The 23,149-nt window shown below is 36.5% G+C and overlaps 1 protein-coding gene across 14 annotated transcripts in view; it reads left to right on the plus strand.

Moving 5' to 3' along the window:
• TENM2 (teneurin transmembrane protein 2) overlaps positions 1–23,149 on the plus strand; it is a 3,550,639-nt gene that overhangs the window by 2,601,294 nt on the left and 926,196 nt on the right. For all 14 annotated transcript variants that reach the window (XM_041750467.1, XM_041750468.1, XM_041750477.1 and 11 more), the window contains one exon: positions 21,793–22,092. In XM_041750467.1, coding sequence (XP_041606401.1) covers positions 21,867–22,092 — 226 coding nt within the window. In that variant the 5' untranslated portion in view covers positions 21,793–21,866. The remainder of the gene's footprint in view (positions 1–21,792; positions 22,093–23,149) is intronic.

Below are 23,149 nucleotides of genomic sequence, written 5' to 3' on the forward strand. Positions count from 1 at the left end.
ATATTATTTCTTTAGCAGAGTACATATGTGAGCATTTAATGTTGTTGACATTTGCTTAAAAATGAAACTGGCAGACAGGCTTGTTAGCATCATCAAATTTTACTTAGGTATCTGGATGTCCAAGATATGAATAGGGTCAGATAGCAAATGGGTTCAATGGCTTTTGCAGCCTAAGATTTTATTATCTGAAACAGTTAACTTTTATGTGATCCAAGTACAAAGGGAAATGGTGAAGACTTCCTAAGAAGATGAAGGCAGAGTATCGATAAACAAAGGGAGGAGGAGTGGGCATGATGACCATTTTAAAGAGTTTTTGCTAGTAGGGTGCTAGCATATTTTTGCGGATGTAGGGTGGGCTATGGGATGATCAAATAATTTTACTCCATATAAGTTCAGGTGATGGCTTCTTAAATTGAACTTCCTGGGTTCCAAATATGTGAAGCTAACTCAAAACAGTTTAAGCTGAAATGGGAGATTTAGTTTTAGGGTATAGAGATATTGCTGTGAATCCAGTTGCAGAATTATACCTAGACCAGGGAGATACTGGAACTGGAAATTGGATAATTGTGTAGACCCTCCATCCTACATTTCTGTACAGCTTTTTTATTCTTCCCTCACTATGCAAACTGGCTTCTTCTGCATCTGCTTATCTGTTAATGAGTAGGAGTTTCTGATCTCACATTTTCCAAGTACATACATTACAGATCCAACTACCAGAAGACAGCCCATTTTAATTAGTTCTCCAAATATTTCTGTATTCCTGGAGAAGATACTCGATTCTCATCAGCCTAGCTTAGGTCATGTGGTTACTCTTGTCCCAATCAATCTGCAGATATGAAGATTGGATAACCCTGACAATATGATTAATATGTTCTTTCTCAAGGCTCTGACATTGTAATGAACTTATATTAACAATTTGTGCATGGGCCTGTCTTCCAAGGAGTGGGTGAGATCCTTGGAACAGTCTATCTCTTACTTGTTTTATATCCACAACATCCAGCATAATTCCAACTTTTTTGGAGGTACATAGTGAGTGCTTGTTAAGTGAAAAAACATAGGAACTGAATGAAGTTAAGTCCCAGTTATGGAATGAATGTCTGACTCTTCCTACTTGAACCAATTGAGCCTCTTCTTTTAGCGTTTCCTTATTACAACGATCATTTATCATGATTGTGAGATTGCAAATTGTCACTAATCATCTCAAGGAGAGGTGCAAAATTCCCTTGGAATGAATTTTAATTCACATTTAATTTTTTATCAAATCGCATAAAAACACTTGGGTATAAGGGAAAGGGGTTGACACAGAAAGAGAGGTCATGGAATCTAACCTTGATTAAGAGTTGGAAAATCATTCATTTATTTTTGAAGTGTCTTCTTACTGAAGATAAAATTTAACTTTCCAAAGTTTAGATAATAATGAGAGGTAGCTATACATGGAGTACTTTCTAAGTTCTTGAAATTTTAGGTCATTTTTCATATTGTAGAAATTTAACCTGTTGTGAAACAATGGTGAAATACATGGAAGAGAAGCAAAAGGACATGACCTTTGTTGGGGAAATCTGTATTTAAAACCAAATATATAGATTCACATCCAGCCTCCGCTGTTTTTGTGTAATCTTAAGCCAAGTTTCTTATTTTATTCCTCATCTATAAAATGAAGACAGGGGTACCTAAATAAAATGGTGGTTGTATTGTTTGAAGACATAGGAGATATGAAGTCCTTCCCATGGTACAGTAACTGAGACTTTTTCCTTCATATAAATAAAGAGTTTCAGATATCCAGGTATGTATAACAATAATAATTTAGTATGAAACTCATGGTAAATCTTAAAATGTGAATGTTCCATGATATGTGAGTCACCTTTTATGAGTAGGGGTAGTCTAATCTGCAGTCACTTCAATGGAGTTTTGTAGGACACATGTTGCTCTATTTGTTCTTCCTGCAATATATTTTGAGTTGCCTCTGCTTTCTATCATCAACTGGTCCCACCGGCCAAATCAACCTTTTACTTTTTAAAATCCTGCTGTTTCCATAAAGTGTTACAAAGTTGTGTTTGAGTTCCCACAGGAAACTGCATGTCATCCTGCTGGTGAATCTGGGAAGGCATTTGATAGAATCTGCTGGCATTCAATTCTGGGGTATGCCCTTCTTTTGTTTGCATGTCCATGCTTTGGGTCCTTGGCTTTTGTTTCCGACAATCTTGACTAATAATGATCTCTCATAACCTCTACTAAGGACAAATACCAACTTATCAAGCGTGGGTTTCTTTTCCATTTCCAGGTTTTAAGGAGTGTGTGTCTTTCTAGGGGTTCAATGACTTCTTTGTACTTTTATTCTTTCCCTCACTCCCAAGAGTGACCCCCCATTTTTTTATTTTATTTTATTTTTTAATAATCAAAGGCCTGGAAGAAGCTAGATTCACTTTCCAGGCAGTTGTACTAGAACACAAACATTTCATAGCACAAGGGATGTTGATAGTTGCTTTGGGAGGGAACATTCCCCTCTCAAAAATCAGAAGATACTCTTATATTTTAGGCAGTTCATCACAGCTGTCTCCCGCAGAGGCGTTTATCTGCATGTATGGAAGAATTTACACTGTTGTAACATTTGATACTATATTAGACAACAGAGGGTAGTAGGCAAATGTGAGAGACTTTCATTTCCTTGAACCTCTGAGTGATTACACCATTATGTTTCTGGTGAATGACAGTGCTAATGGCTGTAAAAATATAATAGTATACCTTGAGGGATCATTAGGAAATGCAGGAATGCAAGTACATAATTTTAAGATTGATGTTATTGAGTTATTTTTAAATTTGCACAAAATTTTGTATTGGGCCTGCATTTTCTAATCTTCTCCATCAAAACACTTATTGATTTACAAGCAAACTACAATAGTAAGCACAGGCTACAAAGAGTCCTTTTAATAAAGGTGTATATAAATGAACTTTTAAGCTATTATCCAAATTCTTACTCCTTACTTCTTGATAAGTACCCCTTTCAAGTCAGAATGAATACAAGCTTCTTTTTGGGGTTTGTGTTCTTTTGGATCTTGAACTATCAATATTTTTGGTCATTTGGTTAATTGACTATCATCTTCACGTCTCATATATGCAGAATAGAAGAGACATATAAAAAAAAAAGAGAAAGAATGACATAAGAAAACACTGTGATGTCATCATTGGTGCTGCTAATATTTGCTGACAAATGAAAATGCCAGAAAAATAATTGGCAAAATAATAATTAGCCAGAGCAGTCAAGCAAGAACTAAACACATATTATGCAAAAAGGCCAAATTTCCAACTACTGTCATGAGAGCAGTTAAGTACAAGTCTATCTTCTCAAGAGATGCACAGCTTTGGCTTGTAGCCTAAGACATTGTATCAATTTCTAATCAACAACCTCTTAAATAAAGCATTTTTCTCCAGTTACATTGTAGTAGTTATTGTTGCCATTCCAGGAATGTCCTGTTTTTGTTATTTCCACATTGTCAGAAAGCTTCTGGTCAGGAAGTCTTCCTCTTCTGGGCGATCCTTGGTGAAACATGATTAGTTGGAAGCTAATGCTTGGCCAGAATCCCAAACTTTTCTTCTCATTACTCCCTGTTTACCTATAGCAAGGGCTGGCGTGCTGTGGTCTAATGGTCAAATCAGGCTCTCCAGATGGTTTTGGAAATAAAGTTTTATTGGAACACAGACACACCCATCCATTTAAGCGTTTTCTATGATGGCCTTTGTGATACAATGGTAGTAACTAGTTGTGACAGACCTTAGATGTGGAAAAAATTTACTATCTTGATCTTTATAGAACATGTTTGTTGACTCCAGAAATGCAGGCATGCTAGGCCTCCACACATACTTTACAAAACAGAGAGATGTTTTAAAAGTAGGCCATTGATTCTGACTTCTTGTCATAAGAGGGACTATGTCCTATATTTGAGTACTATTTTAAAATTTTCAAAGCAGTAAGCAATATTTATATTTTGTTTCCTACTTAAGAAAGTAGAGGCTATCTTGAAAGAGAATTCTTACATTGTATTTGTTCGACAAAGCAGGAGGGAATATGTCACAAAGTTTGTATGAAAATTCTTATGTAAATCATGCAAATTAACAATAGACTTGAAAAATATGTTCAGGACAGGTAAACACTAAGAAAGACCAAAATGGCCTAAGCCTTTTAAACATTTATCCCATTTTCTTTTTTTTCAGATGCCTCTCTGTAAATGCATAGTGGTTTTTTTTTTTAAGACTTTATTTATTTATTTATTTATTTATTTATTTATTTATTTGAGAGAGAGAGTAAGCGAGAGAAAGAGCCTGAGCAGGGGGGAGAGGCAGAGGTAGAGGGAAAAGCAGGTTCTCCACTTAGCAGGGAGACCAATGAGGGGCTCAATCCCTAGACTCCAGGATCATGACCTGAACTGAAGGCAACACCTAACTGACTGAGCCTCCCAGGTGTCCCTGCATAGCTATTTTTAACAAAGCTGTATTGGGTATTCTTTAACACTGGATCTCTTCCAACTGCTGAGGGTAGATTACTGGCAGGAGACAAGATCTTTGCCCTCAGGGAGCATTTCAGATACAGAACAAAATAATGTTCTTGTTATAATCCCTTTCTGGATTTTGTATGTCATTTCTTATACCATGTCATCATTGAAATAAGTCCTAATGAATGCTATCTGCTTTCCCCTAGTAGCAAAATAAGAAAATTCTGACTCCATCCTCATGCACACATGCAATCAAATTTATAACAAAAATAATGAATACAGATTGTGCTGTGAATGCCCTCCACCAATCTTTTTTTTTTTTTTGGTGAGAGCATGGGGCACCAAGGGTTAACACCCAGTTAGCATTTACTCTGAAAGTCCCCAGGGGAATAGTCACATTCTTCATTCCCTTTCAGAATATGTTTCTTTTACCTCCTTCCCCACACATGTCTAGGTTTCTCTGGGTTCAGTTCTTGCACTTATCTACTCCCATAAGACCTTTCTATATCTCTCTTTATTATGCAGAATACTTTAGAGGCATCCCGATTTCTCAAAGTCTCTATCTCTACATCCAACATCTGGCGGATGAGTTTTCAGTTACCAGAATCTGTTTCTCTGGACAGCTAGCAAGTTCATTATAAACAATAAATCTTTTTTATGCCATTTTCTCCTTGTATGCATTATCATTTCTGTGATGAACTTAAAATGGTCTGTTTAAAATATTGGGCAAAATGCACCTGATTTGCTAAAGAATGGGTGGTGGTGTTAGACCATCTCAGTTTCACATTTTCAGTGTTGTGAACCTTTTTTATGCAGCCACAGTTGAATGCTAAAAGGGAATATTAGTATCTGTGTGTCCATCCTCAGAAAGTGCTACATTACTAACCATAACACGTACTGTTTGGAGTAGTGGTAGGTAACTTGTACTTTGGGGATCACTAAGTAGCAGCTACTATAATTTTTTTAAAGATTTTATTTATTTTAGAGAGAGCGATCGTGCATATGGAGGGAAGGGGTAGAGGGAGAAGAGAATCTCAAGCAGACTCTATAGCTAGTGCAAAGCCTGACATGGGGCTCAATCCCAGATTCCTGAGATCATGACCTGAGCTGAAAGAGTTGGATACTCCACTAACTGAGCCTCCCAAGTGCCCCCAGCTATTGTAATTTTAATCGGCTAGGTGAATTTGATGATTGATGGTAGGGATGAAAATGATGGTGGTGAAGTCTTATCACAATTTTGGCATCTATCATTAAGAGACTCACATGTGCTGGTTTGATAGCCTCACATTATGGTGTAAGAGTAAGCATCTTATTTTCATTGTCCGTATGGAAACTGAGGTCTATCCCTCTCAACTTGTCATGAAATTTCTCATGATGTGTTTCTCCTTTTGTTTTTTTTCTGCTGTTCATGATATATTAAGAGGTTTTTACATATACTCGTCAACTGATTAGTTGCTTTACTTATTTTTTTTTAAGATGCATTTATTTATTTGAGAGAGAGAGAGAGAGCCTGAGCAAGGGAAGGGGCAGAATGAGAGAAAGAGAGAATCTCAAGCAGACTCCCCACTGAGCATGGAGCCTGATGCAGAGCTTGATCTCCCAATGCAGAGATCATGACCGGAGCCTGAGATTGTAACCTGAGCAGAAATCAAGAAAAATCAGGCACATCATGGACTGAGCCACCCCAGTGCCCCAGATGTTTTCCTTAGTGAATATATCAGGACTGTGATGTGGCTAGTGACTTTCATGAAGCCATTGCACTGGGTCCTCAGACGACTACAAACCCATTGTCCAAAAGGGACTTGGCTGACTATTCTAAGATTGCCTGTTACTCTAAGTTACTAATTTTGTAGTAAAGGTAGGCCCCAAAGTCAGTCAACTCTCAGTCCCCATCTCAGCATGAACATAGATATTGGGTGTAAGGAGTTAGTGAGTCCCTTAATCTGGAGTCTCCATTTCCTCTTCTGTAAAACCTACATTAAAAAATAAACAAACAGGGCAGCCCTGGTGGCGCAGTGGTTTAGCGCCACCTGCAGCCCAGGGCGTGATCCTGGAGACCCTGGATCGATTCCCACGTCAGGCTCCCTGTGTGGAGCCTGCTTCTCCCTCTGCCTGTGTCTCTGCCCCCGCCCCCCCCTTCTCTATGAATAAATAAAAAATCTTTTAAAAAAAAAATAAACAAACCTATGTTGCAGGATTGTGCAATCAGTGATAACTTACACAAAGAGCCTCACCCAAGGCTTAGCACTTTGTAGTCTTTCATTAAATAAGACTTTGACCTGACAATGATTGTGACTTTGGTGTTTTGTCTAGAGACCTGTGGTCCCGCATCCTGTGCACCCTCTGCTTGTCTGGTGCTGCTTTCAGCCTCATGTAGGGGAAGGGCACACTCAAGAGGAGTTGAAGAGGGTGTGCAGTTCTTTTCTTCATTAGGTTTTCGGGCTGCAGGCTCATGTGCCTGTGCTGCTGCCTTTCTGAGCTCTGCACGGTAGGGAGGAGTAGAAGGGAGTGACAATCTTTCCAGTTATGGTAACTTAACCAGTGCTTAAGGTACGGCCATCCATTCAATTTCTGATCTCAGGAGACACATGGGAGAATGGGAAGAGAGCAGAGGGGTCTCTGTGTGAGGAAGGTGGAGCTGAGGAGGCAAAGACTTTGCTACACTTCCACATTTCATATTGACATTTTAGTAGGAGGTGGAACCATGCTGACTTTCTTGAATGTTAGACATCTGGACTGGAGAGAGGAAAAAAGGCACGGGATTAGACTCGATACCAATCTGACATAGACTTTTGACTTTTCATTGCTATTCAAAAAAGAATATACACAGACACGTCAGCCTGTGCTAGGATGGCCGATCTCTGGACTTGTCAAGGGTGCATTTTTCTTCTTTGTGGTTTCTGTTCATGGATTGCTAGCACACAGAGTATCTTTGCATTTCACAATTTATAAAATTCATAGAGAGCAGATCTTGCTACTGCCCTCACCATGTCCTCTGCACATGGTTCTGGGGACCCAAACAGATTCTGAAAGGCAGCAACATGTAGCTCTGAAGCTAGAGAGCAAAATACAGTTGTGAATTTGCTTATCCTTTCTTGCTCTGGACATTAACCAGAGTTGGCTTTTTATCCCCAGACATATCAATATAACGGCACAGGGGAACAGAAAGCAAATTGTCTTTGACCTCTTATTTACTAGTGCATTAAATTACTAGGGCACTGTCTTCCACTTTTGTAGATTTTAAACCAGATTTTCTGTGGTCCACCCAGAGGTCACAGGAATATTCTGTCTCTAGATATGTTGGAGTACACCGGTGTTCGGAACTTGTTCTTTTGTTCTTAAATGTTTCTAGGAGCAGAAACTGTATAAATCTTTGAGTACACACTAGTATTCACACTGTGTCCATGGAAGCCCTATGGGGTGGCGGTGGGGGCAAGTGAGTGGGGCTCCTACTCCTTCCCCTATCTCAGCCCTGTCACTTTTATATGTGAGGTTCTATATTACATTTCATTTGGTGCTTTAAAGATTTTTTCCACAAATAAATAAAGAAATAAATAAGTAAATAAAGATTTTAGAATAAATCACTTTCATGGAGGAGTTCTAATACACAGGAAAGTAATCTGTGAATGCACTGTTTTTAGGTTGACTTAGCATTTCTGCTTTTGGTAATAGGCAAAACTTGCAGAGGAGGTAAGGATAAAGGGATCATGCATTATCCATTATGTCTTTTTAAACATAGAAACATGGCTCCTGCAATATTTAAGAAACAAGTAGGCAATCCAATTAACATGTTATAGGAAGGAAGAAAGATATTCTACAGGAGCTTTCTGATTGAGGCTTTTAAAAAATATATTTTTAAACTACAAACATGCTCACATAATGAAACTTTTTATTGGATTTCTAAAATACCTGTGACACCAGCTCAAATTAGGAAACAAGACTATTTGATGTTCACGTACTGACTCCCCACTCCCTGCTAGACAAATTTATTCAATGATGTATCATAATTTGAAATGAGAAAGAAGGGTGGTCCATTAATCTGTATTTGAAATTGCCAGAGTCCCAAATCATGTGGACATTTGGAAATGGCCGGCTTTCCTGGTTCCACACCTCTCAAAGATCTGCAGTCAATTTATGAGACACACATATTCAAACAGTGAAACAATGCCCAGGGTGTGACCAAAAACCAATGATGATGAGGATAAGGCAAGTTTGATCAACTGCCTGCAATATTAGTTCTAACAGGGAAACAGTAGCTCTCCATTGGGCATGCCTAAAGTTTACCTATGTATCATTCATGCAAACGTTTACATACACACCCAGGTGCACTCACAAATACAATAACACACACATTGGCACACATCTCAAATGGGCTGTCAGTGATTAACAAGTCAACCTCCTTAAGTAGTAGGATAATCTGAAAAGTTAATAGTGAACAGTGTTACAGCTCATAGGATTAGTTAATTAGACAAAGGCTTGCAGGCAATATCTCCGTAGTCTGTTCTGCTAAAGTGATGGAACCCACTTAGGCAACTGATGAAAAAAGCAGTGTGAACACTCTTCAAGGGAGGAAATGTGGAATGTAACAGAAAAAAGCCTCAGCATAGCAGTAACGAGCTGGCAAAGGCATTGCCATCCAATGATTGCCATTTGTCAGTGCCGGAAAAAGCAGAGGCTTGGGGAAAAGATTTATAATTTTGGTTACCATCTTTCCTACTGCTTCAAGGCAATTTTAATTACTTTTTAAAATCAGTCTCTAAACTTGCATTTCCCCACATGAATTGTTGACCTTCACTTTCAAGGACGACTATGCAAAGAGGGCTTGTCCATAATAGGAAATACATGCATTTTATTAGATAAAGGATGGATATTTAGCCAGATTTGGATTAAAGCTGCTATTGCTTTAGAATTGTCTTAAGAAGAAAAGTATGTTGGCAAATGCTTCCTCTTATAGTGTAACTGGCTTTTTGTGATCCTTCCCAGTGGCTACAACAGTGTTTCTTTTTTCTTTATACTAAAAGTCATAAACATAATAACCTGCATTTTCCAGAAGGGGTTCAAATAAGTGAAGCGGACTGGTCATAAAATTAAAAGGAGACGGAAAATGATAATAAGTGAAGCGGACTGGTCATAAAATTAAAAGGAGACATAAAATGATAATAATAATAGTAATAATAGTAATGCTAATAATACTGAGTAATCTCATAGATTAGGTATTTGTTTTCATGATGGACTTTGAGCCCAAGTTTTCTGGATTGCCTGATTAAAATTTAAGAAATTAAGCTTTTTACTTTGATAGAACAGGTGCAATTTCAAGAAGTAATACAGAGACATCCCATAGTACCCTTTAGTCAATTTCCAAAAATAGCAATATCTTGGAAAACTGTAGTACAATATGACAACCAGGATATTGGCATTGATAAAGCCAAGATACAGAATATTTCTATCACCACAGGATTCTTCCTGTTGTCCATCTATAGCCATACTTACTTCCCTTACACCATCACACCCTCTGTAACCCTGAAAACCATTAATTTCTTCTCATTTCTCTAATTTTGTCATTTCAAGGATATTATATAAATGGAGCATATAGTATGTAACCTTTGGGATTGGCTTTTTAACTCAGCATTATTCTCTGAAAATTTACTCTGGTTTTTGTGTATATCAGTAGTTCATTTCTATCGTAGAGCAGTATTTTGTATTATAGGTATATCAGAGTTTGTTTAACCAGTCTCCTATGAAGGACATCTGGATCATTTCCAATTTGGGACTATTATGAATAAACATTCCTCTATAAACATTTGTGTTGTGTGAACACAAATTTTTATTTCTCTATGATCAGTGTCCAACAGGACAGTTGCTGGGTTCTATGGCAATTACATATTCAGTGTTTTTAAAAACCATATTTTTCCAAAGACATATGGGCACCTGAAAAAACACTCAAAATCACTAGCCATCAGAGAAATGCAAATCAAAGCCACAATCAGAGGTGCCTGGGTGGCTCAGTCAGCCATTTATGTCTGACTCTTGATTTCAGCTTAGTTCATGATCTCAGGGTCATGAGATCTAGCCCCACATTGGGCTCTCTGTTGGGTGCAGAGCCTGCTTAAGATTCTCTCTCTCCCTCTGCACCTCCCTTCCCATGCTTGCACTCTCTCTCTCTCTAAAAAAAAAAAAACAAAAACAAGACAAACAAATAATAATAATAAAAAAACACAATCAGCTATCATCTCATACTAGTCAGAATAACTAGTCAAAAAAGACAAGAAGTAACAAAGGTTGGCAAGGATGGGGAGAAAAGGGAACACCCACACACGGTTGGAGGCAATGTGTATTGATGCATCTACTATAGAAAACAGTATGAAGTTTCCTCAAAAATTTAAGAAGACAACTACCATACAGTCCATACATACTTAGAACTCGATTCTAAGTGTTTATCACCCCCCCAAATGAAAATGATAATTTAAAAAGACTCGTGCACCCTTTTGTTCATCATAGCACTATATAAAATAGCAAAGATGTGGGAGCAAACTAAATGTCCATCAGCTGGTGAATGGATGAAGAAGATGTGATGTACATACACACTGGAATATTACTCAGCCATTTGCAACCACATGGATGGACCTAGAGGGTATTATACTAAGTGAAATAGGTCAAAGACAATGTCATATGACTTCACTATATATGAAATCTAAAAAACAAAATAAAACAGAAACAGACTCATATAGAACAAACTCATGGTTACCAGAGGAGTGGTGAGTAAGGGGATAAACAAAAGAGGAAAATAAACAAACAATAAACTGTTTTCCAGATTGGCTTTGCCATTTTATATCAGGTCAGCAGTCCTTGAGTGATTCCGTTTTTCCACATCCTTGTCAGTGCTTCATGTTTGTAACTATTGTACTTGTTTTTTTTCTTTTTTAAATTTTTTTTTAGCTATTCTGACAAGTCTGTAGTAATCTCATTGTGGTTTTAATTTGCATTTCTCTAATGGCTAATGATGTTGAACGTCTCGTCATGTGTTTATTTGTCATTCATATTTCCTATTTGGTGAAATGCCACTCCTTGTCTTTTGTCTATTTTCTAATTGGATTGTTTGTTGTTTGTTTTACAGTTGAATTTTGAAGAATACTTACATATTCTCAATACTTATCTTTTATCAGATACATGGTGTGTAAGTAGGTTCTCTTAGTCTGTAGATTGTCTTTTCATGTTCGTATCTTAACAGGATCTTTTTCAGACCAAGTGTTTAATTTTGATGAAGTTTAAGGTATTAATTTTTTTTATTTTGTAGATAATGAATTTGGTGTCAAGTCTAAAGATTTGCTCCTTTCTACTCTCCAAGCTTTATAGTTTTTTCTAGACCTTTTCTTTTTTTTCTAAAACTTTTCTAAAACTTTTTATGCTTTATATCTAAGTGACCAAATCCATTTTAAGTAAATTTTTAATTAAGTAGGGAAAAATGTCAAGGTTCTTTTTTATTTGTTTTTGTTTTTGGTTATTGATGTCCAACTATTTCAGCACCATTTGTTGAAAATGCTACCTTATCTCTGTTGAAATGCTTTTGCATTAAACAACAACAAAATATGAGTTGGGCATATTATTGGTGGGTCTGTATCCAGGTTCTCAATAGTATTCTCTTTAATTTACGTGTTTGTCCCTCTGCCAATAACACCCAGGATTGATTACTGTAGCTATCGAAGTCTTAAAATTGGTAGCCTGATTACTCCTACTTTCTTCGTATTAAAAAAATCCTTTTTAGCTATTCTAGTTCCTCTGCCTTTCTCTATAAACTTTAGAGTAACCTTATCTATATCTATAAAATTTTTGCTGGGATTTGATAGAGACTTCATTCAATTTATATATCAATTTGGGAGGAACTGATTCTTTATGGCTATATTCATTCTTCCAATCCATGAATATAATGTCTCTCCATTTTTTAAAAATCTTTCATTTCTTTCATCAGTGTTGTGTAGTTTTCACCATATAATTTTTGTACAGGTGTTAGATTTACATCTAAGTATTCCTCTCTTTTTTAAAAAAATCATAAATAGTATTTTATTTTAGTGTCCATGTGTTCATTGCTACTATACTGAAATGCAATTCATTTTTTTGTATATTTATTTTGTAGTCTATGATCTCACTAAATTCATTTATTCTAGGAGGTTTTTTTTTTTTGGATTTTCTGCATAGACAACCATACCATCTATAAACAGGGACAGTTTTGTCTTTGCTCTGCTCTGTATGTCTTTATTTCCCTTTCATATGTTACTGCACTGGCTAGAAGTTCCAATTTTAGAGTGAAGATAGTTGACATATCCTTTAGCCTGTTAATATGGTGGATTATATTGATTGATTTTAAAATGCTGAGCCATCCTTACACTCCCAGAATAAACCCTATTTCAACATGGTGTCTAATGGTTTTTTGCTGAATTTTATTTGCTAATGTAAGGATATTTGTGTCTATATTAATGGGAAAATATTGGCCTTCAGGTTTGTTTTTGTTTATTTGTTTGTTTTTGTTTTTTGGTATTATTTTTGTCTGGTTTGGCTGTCAAGGTGATAGTAGGTAATAATAGTTTCATGAAATGGATTGTCAAATGCTGCCTCCTCTTTATTATCTGGAAGAGATTTTATAGAATTGCTATTAATTCTTCTTTAAACATTCCATAGGATTCTCCAGTGAAATCATCCAGGCCTGGAGATTTTTTGTGTGTGTGAGTTTTAAAATTACAAATTAATTTCTTTAACAATTACAAGATTATTCAAATGATCTATTTCACCTTGGGTGAGTTTTGATGCTTAGGTGTTTGAGAAGTTGGTCCATTTCATCTTATCTGTCAAATTTATTTTTGTAGAGTTCTTTGTGGTATTCTTAAGAGTCTTGTTAATGCTATTAGGGTCTCTGATGATCTCCCATTTCATTCCTAATATTGGTAATTTATGTCTACTTTTTCCCCCTTTGTCAAGCTTGCAAGAAGTTCGTCAATTTTATTGATCATTTCAAAGATAAAGCCTGTTTCATTGCTTTCCTGTATTATTTTTCTGTTTTCAATTCCATTGAATTTGGCCTTTTATTCTTTTCTTCCTTCTTACTTTTGAGTTTATTCTTTTTCTTCTTTACATTCTTGACATGGAAACTTAGATTATTGATTTGAGGCTTTTGCTATTTTTCAACGGATGTATTTAGTTCTGTAAATTTCCCTCTCAGCAGTGCTTTTGCAGTTTCTCGCAAATTTTGATATGTTATATTCTCATTTTCCTTCACTTTAATGTATGTTTTGATCTTGCTTGAGATCCTTCTTTTACCCATGAATTATTTAGGAAAGTGTTGTTTAGTTTTCAGGTGTTTGGAGATTTTCTTCTTATCTTTCTGTTATTGATTCAGATTTGATTTCCAATATGCTAAGAGAACATATTCTATATGAGTTCACATCTTTAAAAATTTTTAATTTTTGTTTTATGATCCAGGCTGTGTTCCCTCTTGATATATGTTCCATGGATACTTAAAAAGAGTATATAATCTGCTGTTGTTGGGAAGAATATTCTGTAAATTTTGAGTAGACACTGTTGATTGATGGTGTTTTGGAGATTCTTCTATATCCTTTATTTTCTGTATAGTTACTTTATCAATCAGTGGGAGTCCAGTGTTGAAATCTCCAACTGTAATTGTGGATTTTTTTTTTTTTTAGTTCTATCATTTTTTACTTCATGTATTTTACAACTTTTTTTGGTACTACCTATTAAGAGTTGCTATTTCTTCTTGGAGGATTTATCCTTTCATCATTATATAATTTCTTTCTCTGTCTCTGCTAATTTTCTTTCGTGTAAAGTAAACTTTATATGATATTAATATAATCCCTCTTATTTTCTTTAATGTCTGTATTAAATATCTTTCCTTAGTTTTATGTTCAGTATGCCTCACTGTTACATTTAAAGTGACTTTCTTGTTGACAGCATAGAGTTGGGTAATATTTTTTTTTATTTAGTCTGCAGCTCTCCATTTCTTAATTTGTGTATTTAGATTACCTACCATTTTATATAATTATTGTTATTTTAGGAATAAGGCTGTAATTTCACTTTTTGTTTTCTATTTTTTCTTATATTTTTTATTTCTGTATTTTGTTCTTCCTACTTTCCTGTGGGTTACTGAGCATTTTTTGAACTCCAGTTTGATTTATCTACAGTGTTTTTGAGTACATTTCTTTGTAAAAAATTTTTAGTTGTTACATCATACCTACATATCACAGTTAACTACTTCCATCATTTTACCAGTTTGAGTACATTGTAGAAACACTTCCTCCCTTTATGTCACTTTAACCCTCCTTATTTATAATAGAATTTTGTAAATATGTCTTCTGTATACCTTTAGAGCCTCATCAAACAGTATTATAATTTTTATTTCAACCATCAAAAATAATTTGGAACACTTCAAAGGAGAAAATCTATTGTATATACCCGTAATTCTGCTCACCATATTTTTTCTTCCTTTCTGATTTCTTCTGTATTATTTCTAAAATTTCTCCTTTTATTGTTTCCTTTCTGTTTTAGAGAACTAATTCTTTAACTATTCTATTTTATAATTGACCATAAATTGTAGAGTAAGTCTACTGGTGATAAATTATCTTAGTTTTTTTGTCTCCTTTTTCCAGGCATTTAATTTTAATTTTTTAGCTATTTATTCATTTTGAATCCAGTGTAGTTAACATACAGTGTTATAATCATTTCAGATGTGCAATATAGTGATTCAACAATTCCATATTACTCAAGGCTCCTCAAGATAAGCATACTCTTAATCCCCTTCACTTTATTTTACCCACTTCTTCCACCACTCCTCTGATAACTGTTCTTTATAGTTAAGAGTCTGATTTTCAGTTTATCTATCTTTTTTTTTTGCTTTATCCAATTGCTTAGCTTCTTAAATTCCACATATAAATGAGATGCTGTGGTGATTGTCTTTCTCTGGCTTATTTTGCTTTAGCATTTACTCTCTAGATCAATCCGCATTGTGGCAAATGGCAAGATTTCATTCATTTTATGGCTTAATAATATTCCATTATATCCAATACACACACACCATTAAGATTATATATATGTATGTGTGTAAATATATACACACACACACATATATGTACCATATACCATCTTACATGGAATATATATGGTGTATATAAACATCCACTCACATATACCTATATATCTCTCTATATATATGTATGCATGGGTATATACCATATATATGTGTGTGTGTGTTTATATATACCATATCTTCTTTATCCTTTAATCCATCAGCAGACACTGAAATTGCTTCCATAATTTGGCAATGCATTTGGCTGCAATAAACATGAGATGCACATAACCCTTCAAATTAGTGTTTTTGTATTCTTTAGGTAAATCCAGTAGTGATGACTAGATCATAAGATAGTTCTATTTTTAACGTTTTGAGGAATCTCCATACTGTTTTCTATAATGGCTGAACCAGTTTACATTCCTACCAACAGCAGACAACTGTTCCTTTTTCTCCACATTCTCACCAACACTTGTTTCTTATGTTTTTGATTTTAGCCATTCTGGCAGTTGTGAAATTATATCCCATTATGGTTTTGATTTGCATTTTTCTGATGATGAGTGATGCTGAGCATCTTTTCATGTGTCTGTTGACTATCTACATGTCTTTTTTTTTTTAAGATTTTATTTATTCACGAGACACACACACACACACACAGAGAGAGAGAGAGAGAGAGAGAGAGACAGACAGACAGACAGAGATACAGGCAGAGGGAGAAGTAGGCTCCATGCAGGGAGCCCGACGTGGGACTTGATCCTGGGTCTCCAAGATCAGGCCCTGGGCTGAAGGCAGCACTAAATCACTGAGCCACCCGGCTGCCCCTACATGTCTTTTTTGGAGAAATGTCTGTTCATGTCTTCTGCTTATTTTTAATTGGATTGATTTTTTGGTGCTGAGTTGTATCAATTATTTATATATTTTGGATACTAACCCTTTGTCTGATATGTCAGTTGCAAGTATCTTCTTCTATTCAGTAGGTTGTGTTTTAATTTTGTTGGTTATTTCCTTTGCTGTGTGGAAGCTTTTTATTTTGCTGCAGACCCAATAGTTTATTTTTGCTTTTGTTTCCCTTGCTTCAGGAATTGCATCTAAAAAGATGTTGTTGGATCTGATGTCAGAGAAATTGCTGCCTGTACTCTCTTCTAGGATTTTTGTGGTTTCAGGTCTCACATTTAGATCCTTAATCCACTTTGAGTTTATTTTTGAGTATGGCATAAGAAAGTGGTCCAGTTTCATTCTTTTGCATGTAGCTATCCACTTTTTCCAGCACTATTTTTAAAGAGACTGTCTTTTTCCCTTGCATATTCTTGCCTCCTTTGTCAAAAACTAATTGACCATAAATTGTAGGTTTATTTCTGGGCTTTTCTGTTTTATTGATCTATGTGTCTTTTTTTTTTTTTTAAGAGACTTTTTTTTTTTTTTTTTTTTTTAAGAGAGAGAGTGCAATAAGGGTAGGAGGGGCTGAGGTGCAGAGGAAGAGGAGAGAGAGAATCTTAAGCAGGCTCTACGTAGGCCCAATGTGGAGTCCAATATGGAACCTTGACTGATTTCATGACCTTGAGATCATGACCTGAGCCTAAATCAAGAATTGAAAGCTTAACCAACTGGGGCACCCAGGTGCTTCTCTGTGTCTATTTTTGAGCCAGTACCATACTGATAAATTATCTTAGATGCTATGTTTTCTCCTTCATTCTAGAAGAATATTTTTATTGGCTATAAGATTTTGGATTGAAATTTCTTTTTTTTTTCAGCATTTAAAAAATATTATGCTATTTTGTTCTCATTTTCATAGTTTCTGATGAGAAATCCATTTTCATTTGAATTGCTTTCCTGTGTAGGTAAGATGTTATTTTTTTTCTTTCACCGCTTTCACTTTTCTTTGTTTTAACTTTTCAGAATTTTGACTATATGTCTTGGTATGGATGCATTTGAATTCATCCCATTTGGTGTTTATTCAGCTTTTTAAACATGTGACTTTATGTCTTTTGCAAATTTGGATGGATTCAGCTGCTATTTCAATACTTTTTCAGCCCTCTCTCTTTCTCCTTTCCTTCTGGGACTCTGACATAAACATTAGGTCTTTTGTTATCATTCTACAGGTCCCTGAGGCTCTTTGCATTTTTTTTTCCCTAGGCTATTTTTTAATCTATTGTATAGTTTGAGTAATTTTCATGGTCCAATTTTCAAGCTCTCATATTCTTTATCCCTCCATTCTGTTCTTGAGCCCATCTATTAAGTTTTTCATTTTGGTTATTTCATTTTTCATTTCTAAAAACTTCCATCAGAGTTTTCTTTATATCTTTTACTCATTTGCAAGACTTCTTATCTTTTTAATGAATCTCTAGTTTTTCATTTGTTTTAAGCGTGTCCATAATTGCTCATTGAAGAGTTTTATGATGGCTGTTTTAAAGTCTGTGTCAAATAATTCTAACACCTTGTCATCTCAGTATTGGCATCTATTGGTTGCTTTTTTTCCCCTTCAGTTTGAGGTCTTCCTAGTTTTCAATATGACAGGTTGGTTTTTTGTTGTTGTTGTTGTTGAAATCTAGACATTTTGGGTATTATGTTATGAGATTCTACGTCTTACTTAGGTTTTCTATTTTAATTGGTTTCCTCTGACATTGCTGTGTCAGAAGAGAAATCCCACCTCATTACTAGTAGATTGAAACAAAAGTCCTGGTTTCCCACTCAGTCTCTGCCAATACCCCAGGGCAGGGAGCTCCTTATTAGAAGCTGATAAGTGGGGAGGAGGCAGGGGTTTCTGGCTTCCCACTAGGACTCCACTGATACCTCCCTTGGCGTTTGGGGAGCAGTGCCTCATAACCCCTCATTTCTCCCACCGATACCAATATCTAGTGACACCAACAACTACCAACAAGAGGCAGAAGGACCAACATGAGGAAGAATGACAATTCCTTACTAGGCCTCCTCCTATACCACTCCAGCAGAGGAAAGTGGCATCTTGTTAGTACTCAGTAGGAGTTGAAGGCCAAGCTTCCTATAAGGAGAGGATAGCCTCATTATATTCTGGAAGGGATGAAAATCCTAGCTCTCTTCTTAGCCTTTCTGAAACCACTGTTTGAGATTGAGAGGCCTTGTCACCTCAGCAGCATGGAAATCTAGGCTCCCCACTTGGCTTTTGGTGATGAAGGTGGGACTGGGACTACAGTATTTTCCTTGTTGTTTGGCTAGAGGGAAGAGGTTACTGACTACACATTTTCATTCTTATTATACTGCTTCTTTGTTAGTCCTTTGACTAGAGAAAGCCTGCTTTTGTTGGAGCTTTTGTTGTTTGTGCCTATTGATGTTTTTGTGTTGCCAGTGTCTTTAGCTCCAAGTCTGGGATATATAGGGCAAAAAGAAATCTCAGGAACTTGCCACAGAATTGTTCCTTGGGTTGTAAAGGCCCTAGCTGGTCTGCCTTTTCTTTCCACCTTTCATATTTTTTCTTATATTTGTTTTATATATAATATCTGGGTGTTTTAGTTGTACCTAGTGGGAGGAATACGTGAAGTACATTTATTACATCTTTCCGGAAGTGGACATTTCTAGACTGCCCAAATTTTCACAATAAGCTGGAGATCCAGATTGTAACATAAATTCTTCTATTTTGTCTTTTTTAATCTTGAAAACTAATTTTTAAATAACAGACAGGCTAAGTGCAGAATGTCTTTCAGCCAACAAGCTGCACTTTGCTCAGTTCCTTAAAAAATTAGCTATCTCTAATATTTGTCCTTTTTTGTTTCCTCATTATACATAAACTTCTGTCATTTGTCCAGAGATGACATTGCTGACAAATTTACTATCAAAGGAATACCCAAGAAAGAGGAATTTAACAGGAAAAGATTGCTGGACAACCAAATTAAATGTCAAAATGGCCATTCACTATAGCTCTTGCACTTTATGAATAGATAATATACCTTTAGGCCCCCATTTAGAACATGATTTTTTAGAAATATATGAAATAAAATCAGATGCCCACACACAGAAAGTCAGTTTGCTTTTTAAAGCATGATGCAAATTGGAGGAGATAGGATTTCATGAGTCAGGAACACTAAAAACATTAAAAAGTAAAAACTTAAGGTGAAGCAGGAGAGGTAAAAATTATAAAATTCACTCAAAACCCCAATTTCTCAAAGAAACACTGTAGTTCTTCAGTGTGGGTGCACAGTCTTATGTACGTACCTTTAATAGGGGCTGAAAGTCTTTATCTGTGTGTAGTTCAAGTATTGATATTTATAATTAGAACTTTGAATTCTAGGGATTATATTATTGTTGCCACCTTTTGTCTTATGCAAGTCTATACTTGCCTAAGAAAAAAATTTATTCGGAGAAAAAAACCTATTTCTTTTAGAGTCCCTACCATGTATTAGACAACATATGAGGAGCTTTATACCACAGTAGCTGTTTTAATTTTTGCCAAAACTTTATGTAGTAGATTCTGCTATTTTCCATATTTGCTGGTTGAGAAATTAAATTTGGAAGTCCAGGACTAATTTTATAAAAGCTCTGGCCACTCAGTGGCCATTGGTAAGGTTAGCATCCAATCTAAGACTTCAATGGACATACTCTTAACCAGCCTCTAATATGAATTCCAAAATGTTGAGATCACATGTTGTAAACTAGGGAAGGTGATTTTTGGCATTTAGAAATTGCATCAATGTTAATATACTTGGATCAGCTACACAGCAGCAAAAACTTCCATGCCAACATTGCCTATTTCTGTCCTTCAAGCAGGTCCTGAGGTCTTGACTAGTAACTCTCCAAAATGCTTCTCAGACTCCAGTCAGGAAATGTATGCTCCAGGAAACTAAAGATTAGCTCTTTTATGAGTGATGGTGGCAGCAACACCACTGTGTTTGATGTTCACAACAGGCGTACCTTCTTTTTAATTGCCAATTTTCAAATAAAATTGTCCATGATTACAAGCTGCATTTGATAAAATATACAGATAATGTAAATCAGGAGGGTTCCTGAGATCCAAAAGGGACTCTGAGTATAAAAAGACAAGGAAAAGATAACTCGGATTCTGCTGTCTTAAGACGGATGCCATGCACATCGCTGTGCATATAGGCTAGTTCTTTGGTATAAATAGACATCCCATGACAATGTGGTAAATAGCCAAAGAAGAGTAGAGGGGTTCAAAGCGACAGATCTGCCCACCAAATATTTTTTGACATATTGAGGAGGCAGGGAGCAACAGTAGTGTGGATTATAAGAAATAGTGAAAGGGACTATAAGAGAAAGAAGGGAAACTGAGTGGGGAAAAATTAGAGAGGAACACAAACCATAAGAGACTCCTAACTCTGGGAGACAAACAAAGGGTTGCAGAAGGCTAGTCTTTTCTGAGTGATGTTTGTGGTGTACAATTTCAGACTCAGGATGTCAAGTGACAGACCTAGGAGCTCTCTGGTCACCAGTTCATATGTTAAAGAGGTTCCTTCCCATCAGTTTACCTACTGCATTCAGTACTCTTCCTCATTTTTCTTTTCAGCAGTGGATATCCCAGCAATGAAGGGATGGGCAGGCTTAGATTGATGATCAGGTGGTTGTGCCAGTGAGACCTCTTGTGAGGAAGATCTCCTGTTGGTAGGTGATTAAGCGAGGGAGTCACCAGGCCTGTTCAAGACACCACCGATCTGTAAAGGAAAGAAAACTGATTGGGAGTTTGCTAAAGGTTCATTAAAGAAATTGCAGGAGGATTCTTTGCATGTCAAGAATAGCTTATGTTACTATTCTCCAGACCCAGCTAGGCAATTTTATAATAGTCAGATGTGACTTAGTACCATTACAAAGCTTCAGTAGCATATATGTATGCCTCCGTACACCTTTCTTTTATTTTTGTTTATTTAATTTGATATTTGTTGACCCCAACTTCTCTATAGCAAAAAGAGAATGCAATTAAAGATGGGTGAAATCTGTTTTGCTTTGAACCGCTTCATAGTAAAATCTTACATTAGCGACAGACTTATGTCATCCGTATACATACAGGAAAATCAAAAGATGGGTTAGTTTACTATTTTTTTTTAAATCTATTAACTGGACAAAAAATTAATTTACTGTATCCAGTTCTGTCTTGGCTGCCTGTTTAAGTATACATTAAGCATTTGCAAAAGAGATTGTGTGCTACTGACCAAATTTCCTTTTTATGTTTTTATCTGAGTCAGAGCACGAGTCAGACCAGAAGGCAGCATTTCTTATAATCACCGTCTTGTTCTCTTTCTTTGATGTTTTTAGGTGGCAGAGTGACAAGTGCCGAAACTCAGGCCTCACCTTTCTGACATCGTCAGCTTTCTGCCAGACCCGGAATAATGGATGTAAAGGACAGGCGACACCGCTCTCTGACCAGGGGGCGGTGTGGCAAGGAGTGCCGCTACACCAGTTCCTCCCTGGACAGTGAAGACTGCCGCGTGCCCACGCAGAAGTCCTACAGCTCCAGCGAGACTCTGAAGGCCTATGACCACGACAGCAGAATGCACTATGGAAACCGAGTCACAGACCTCGTTCACCGGGAGTCAGATGAGTTTCCCAGACAAGGTAGGTAGAGCTGACCCCGCTGACTTGCTCCGAGCTGCCTCACATTCTTGACTTGCACTGTTGCGCGTCGATCACTGAGGTTGGTAAAAACTGGAAGCAAAGCCTGTCGGTATCATCCCCCCTTTAGAGTCTAGTTTCAGAAAACAATCCTTTTATTGACCTGTAGCAGAAGCCTGTGGGAATTACAGAAGTGCCTCTTTTGTCCCAGAAACTGAATTCCTTGACAATTTGGTGGTTGCTTTGGAGCCCCACAATGGTAGGTTTTGATAGATGTAAGGTACAGCAAACCTTTTGGCGTTGTAAGGGGTATTTCTGAGACCGTTATGAATCCCTGTCCTGAGGAACACAAAATTATCTGTGGCTTTTAAACTGTTTTTCTTGAATCCCACATATAAGCCTGCAAGAGCTGGAATTTCTACTGTTTTACACATCGAGCTTCTCAGTTAGATTCTCTTTGAACAAATGGCATATTGATTAAAACCTATTTGAACCTCCCCTATCCTGTGCAATATATAATTTTTTTTCCTTCTCAGATGTGGTGTTAATTTTGAGTTATGCATTGGTCCTTTTGTGTTTCAGAGCATAGGTGAGCTGATGTATGTTATTACCCAATTCCACAGATATAATTCTCCCTGCCACTTTCACCAAAAGTTATTTTTCTCTCAGTATTTTGATTTCTTTGGGGTGGAGAATATTTTTCTCAAGCACTAACAGTTGGCACTCTCTTCATATCCAATATCCATGAGGAGGTTTGTTATCACTTGTCAAGGGTTGCTGTAAATGTATGGACATATAGGCTAAAGCAAAAACAGTGCTGAAAGGCAGTATGGTGAGGTTGACTCACCAGCCCATGTCCTGTGCTTCATGTACCAGCCTTGCCATGTGTGATTTACATTAACAGCTTAGCAAAATTACAAGTGAATGAACAAAAATACAGTGACTGCATCGGGAATGGTCACTCTGCCACTGCCAAGTTCCAGGCCCTGCCTGCTAGGTTATTGCATCATTTGTTCATAACATTGATCCTTGATTTCTTGTTTCATGTTCCTGTCAGTGA

The sequence above is a fragment of the Vulpes lagopus genome, chromosome 3 (assembly GCF_018345385.1).
Source record: "Vulpes lagopus strain Blue_001 chromosome 3, ASM1834538v1, whole genome shotgun sequence".
In the NCBI taxonomy this organism is placed as follows: Eukaryota; Metazoa; Chordata; class Mammalia; order Carnivora; family Canidae; genus Vulpes; species Vulpes lagopus.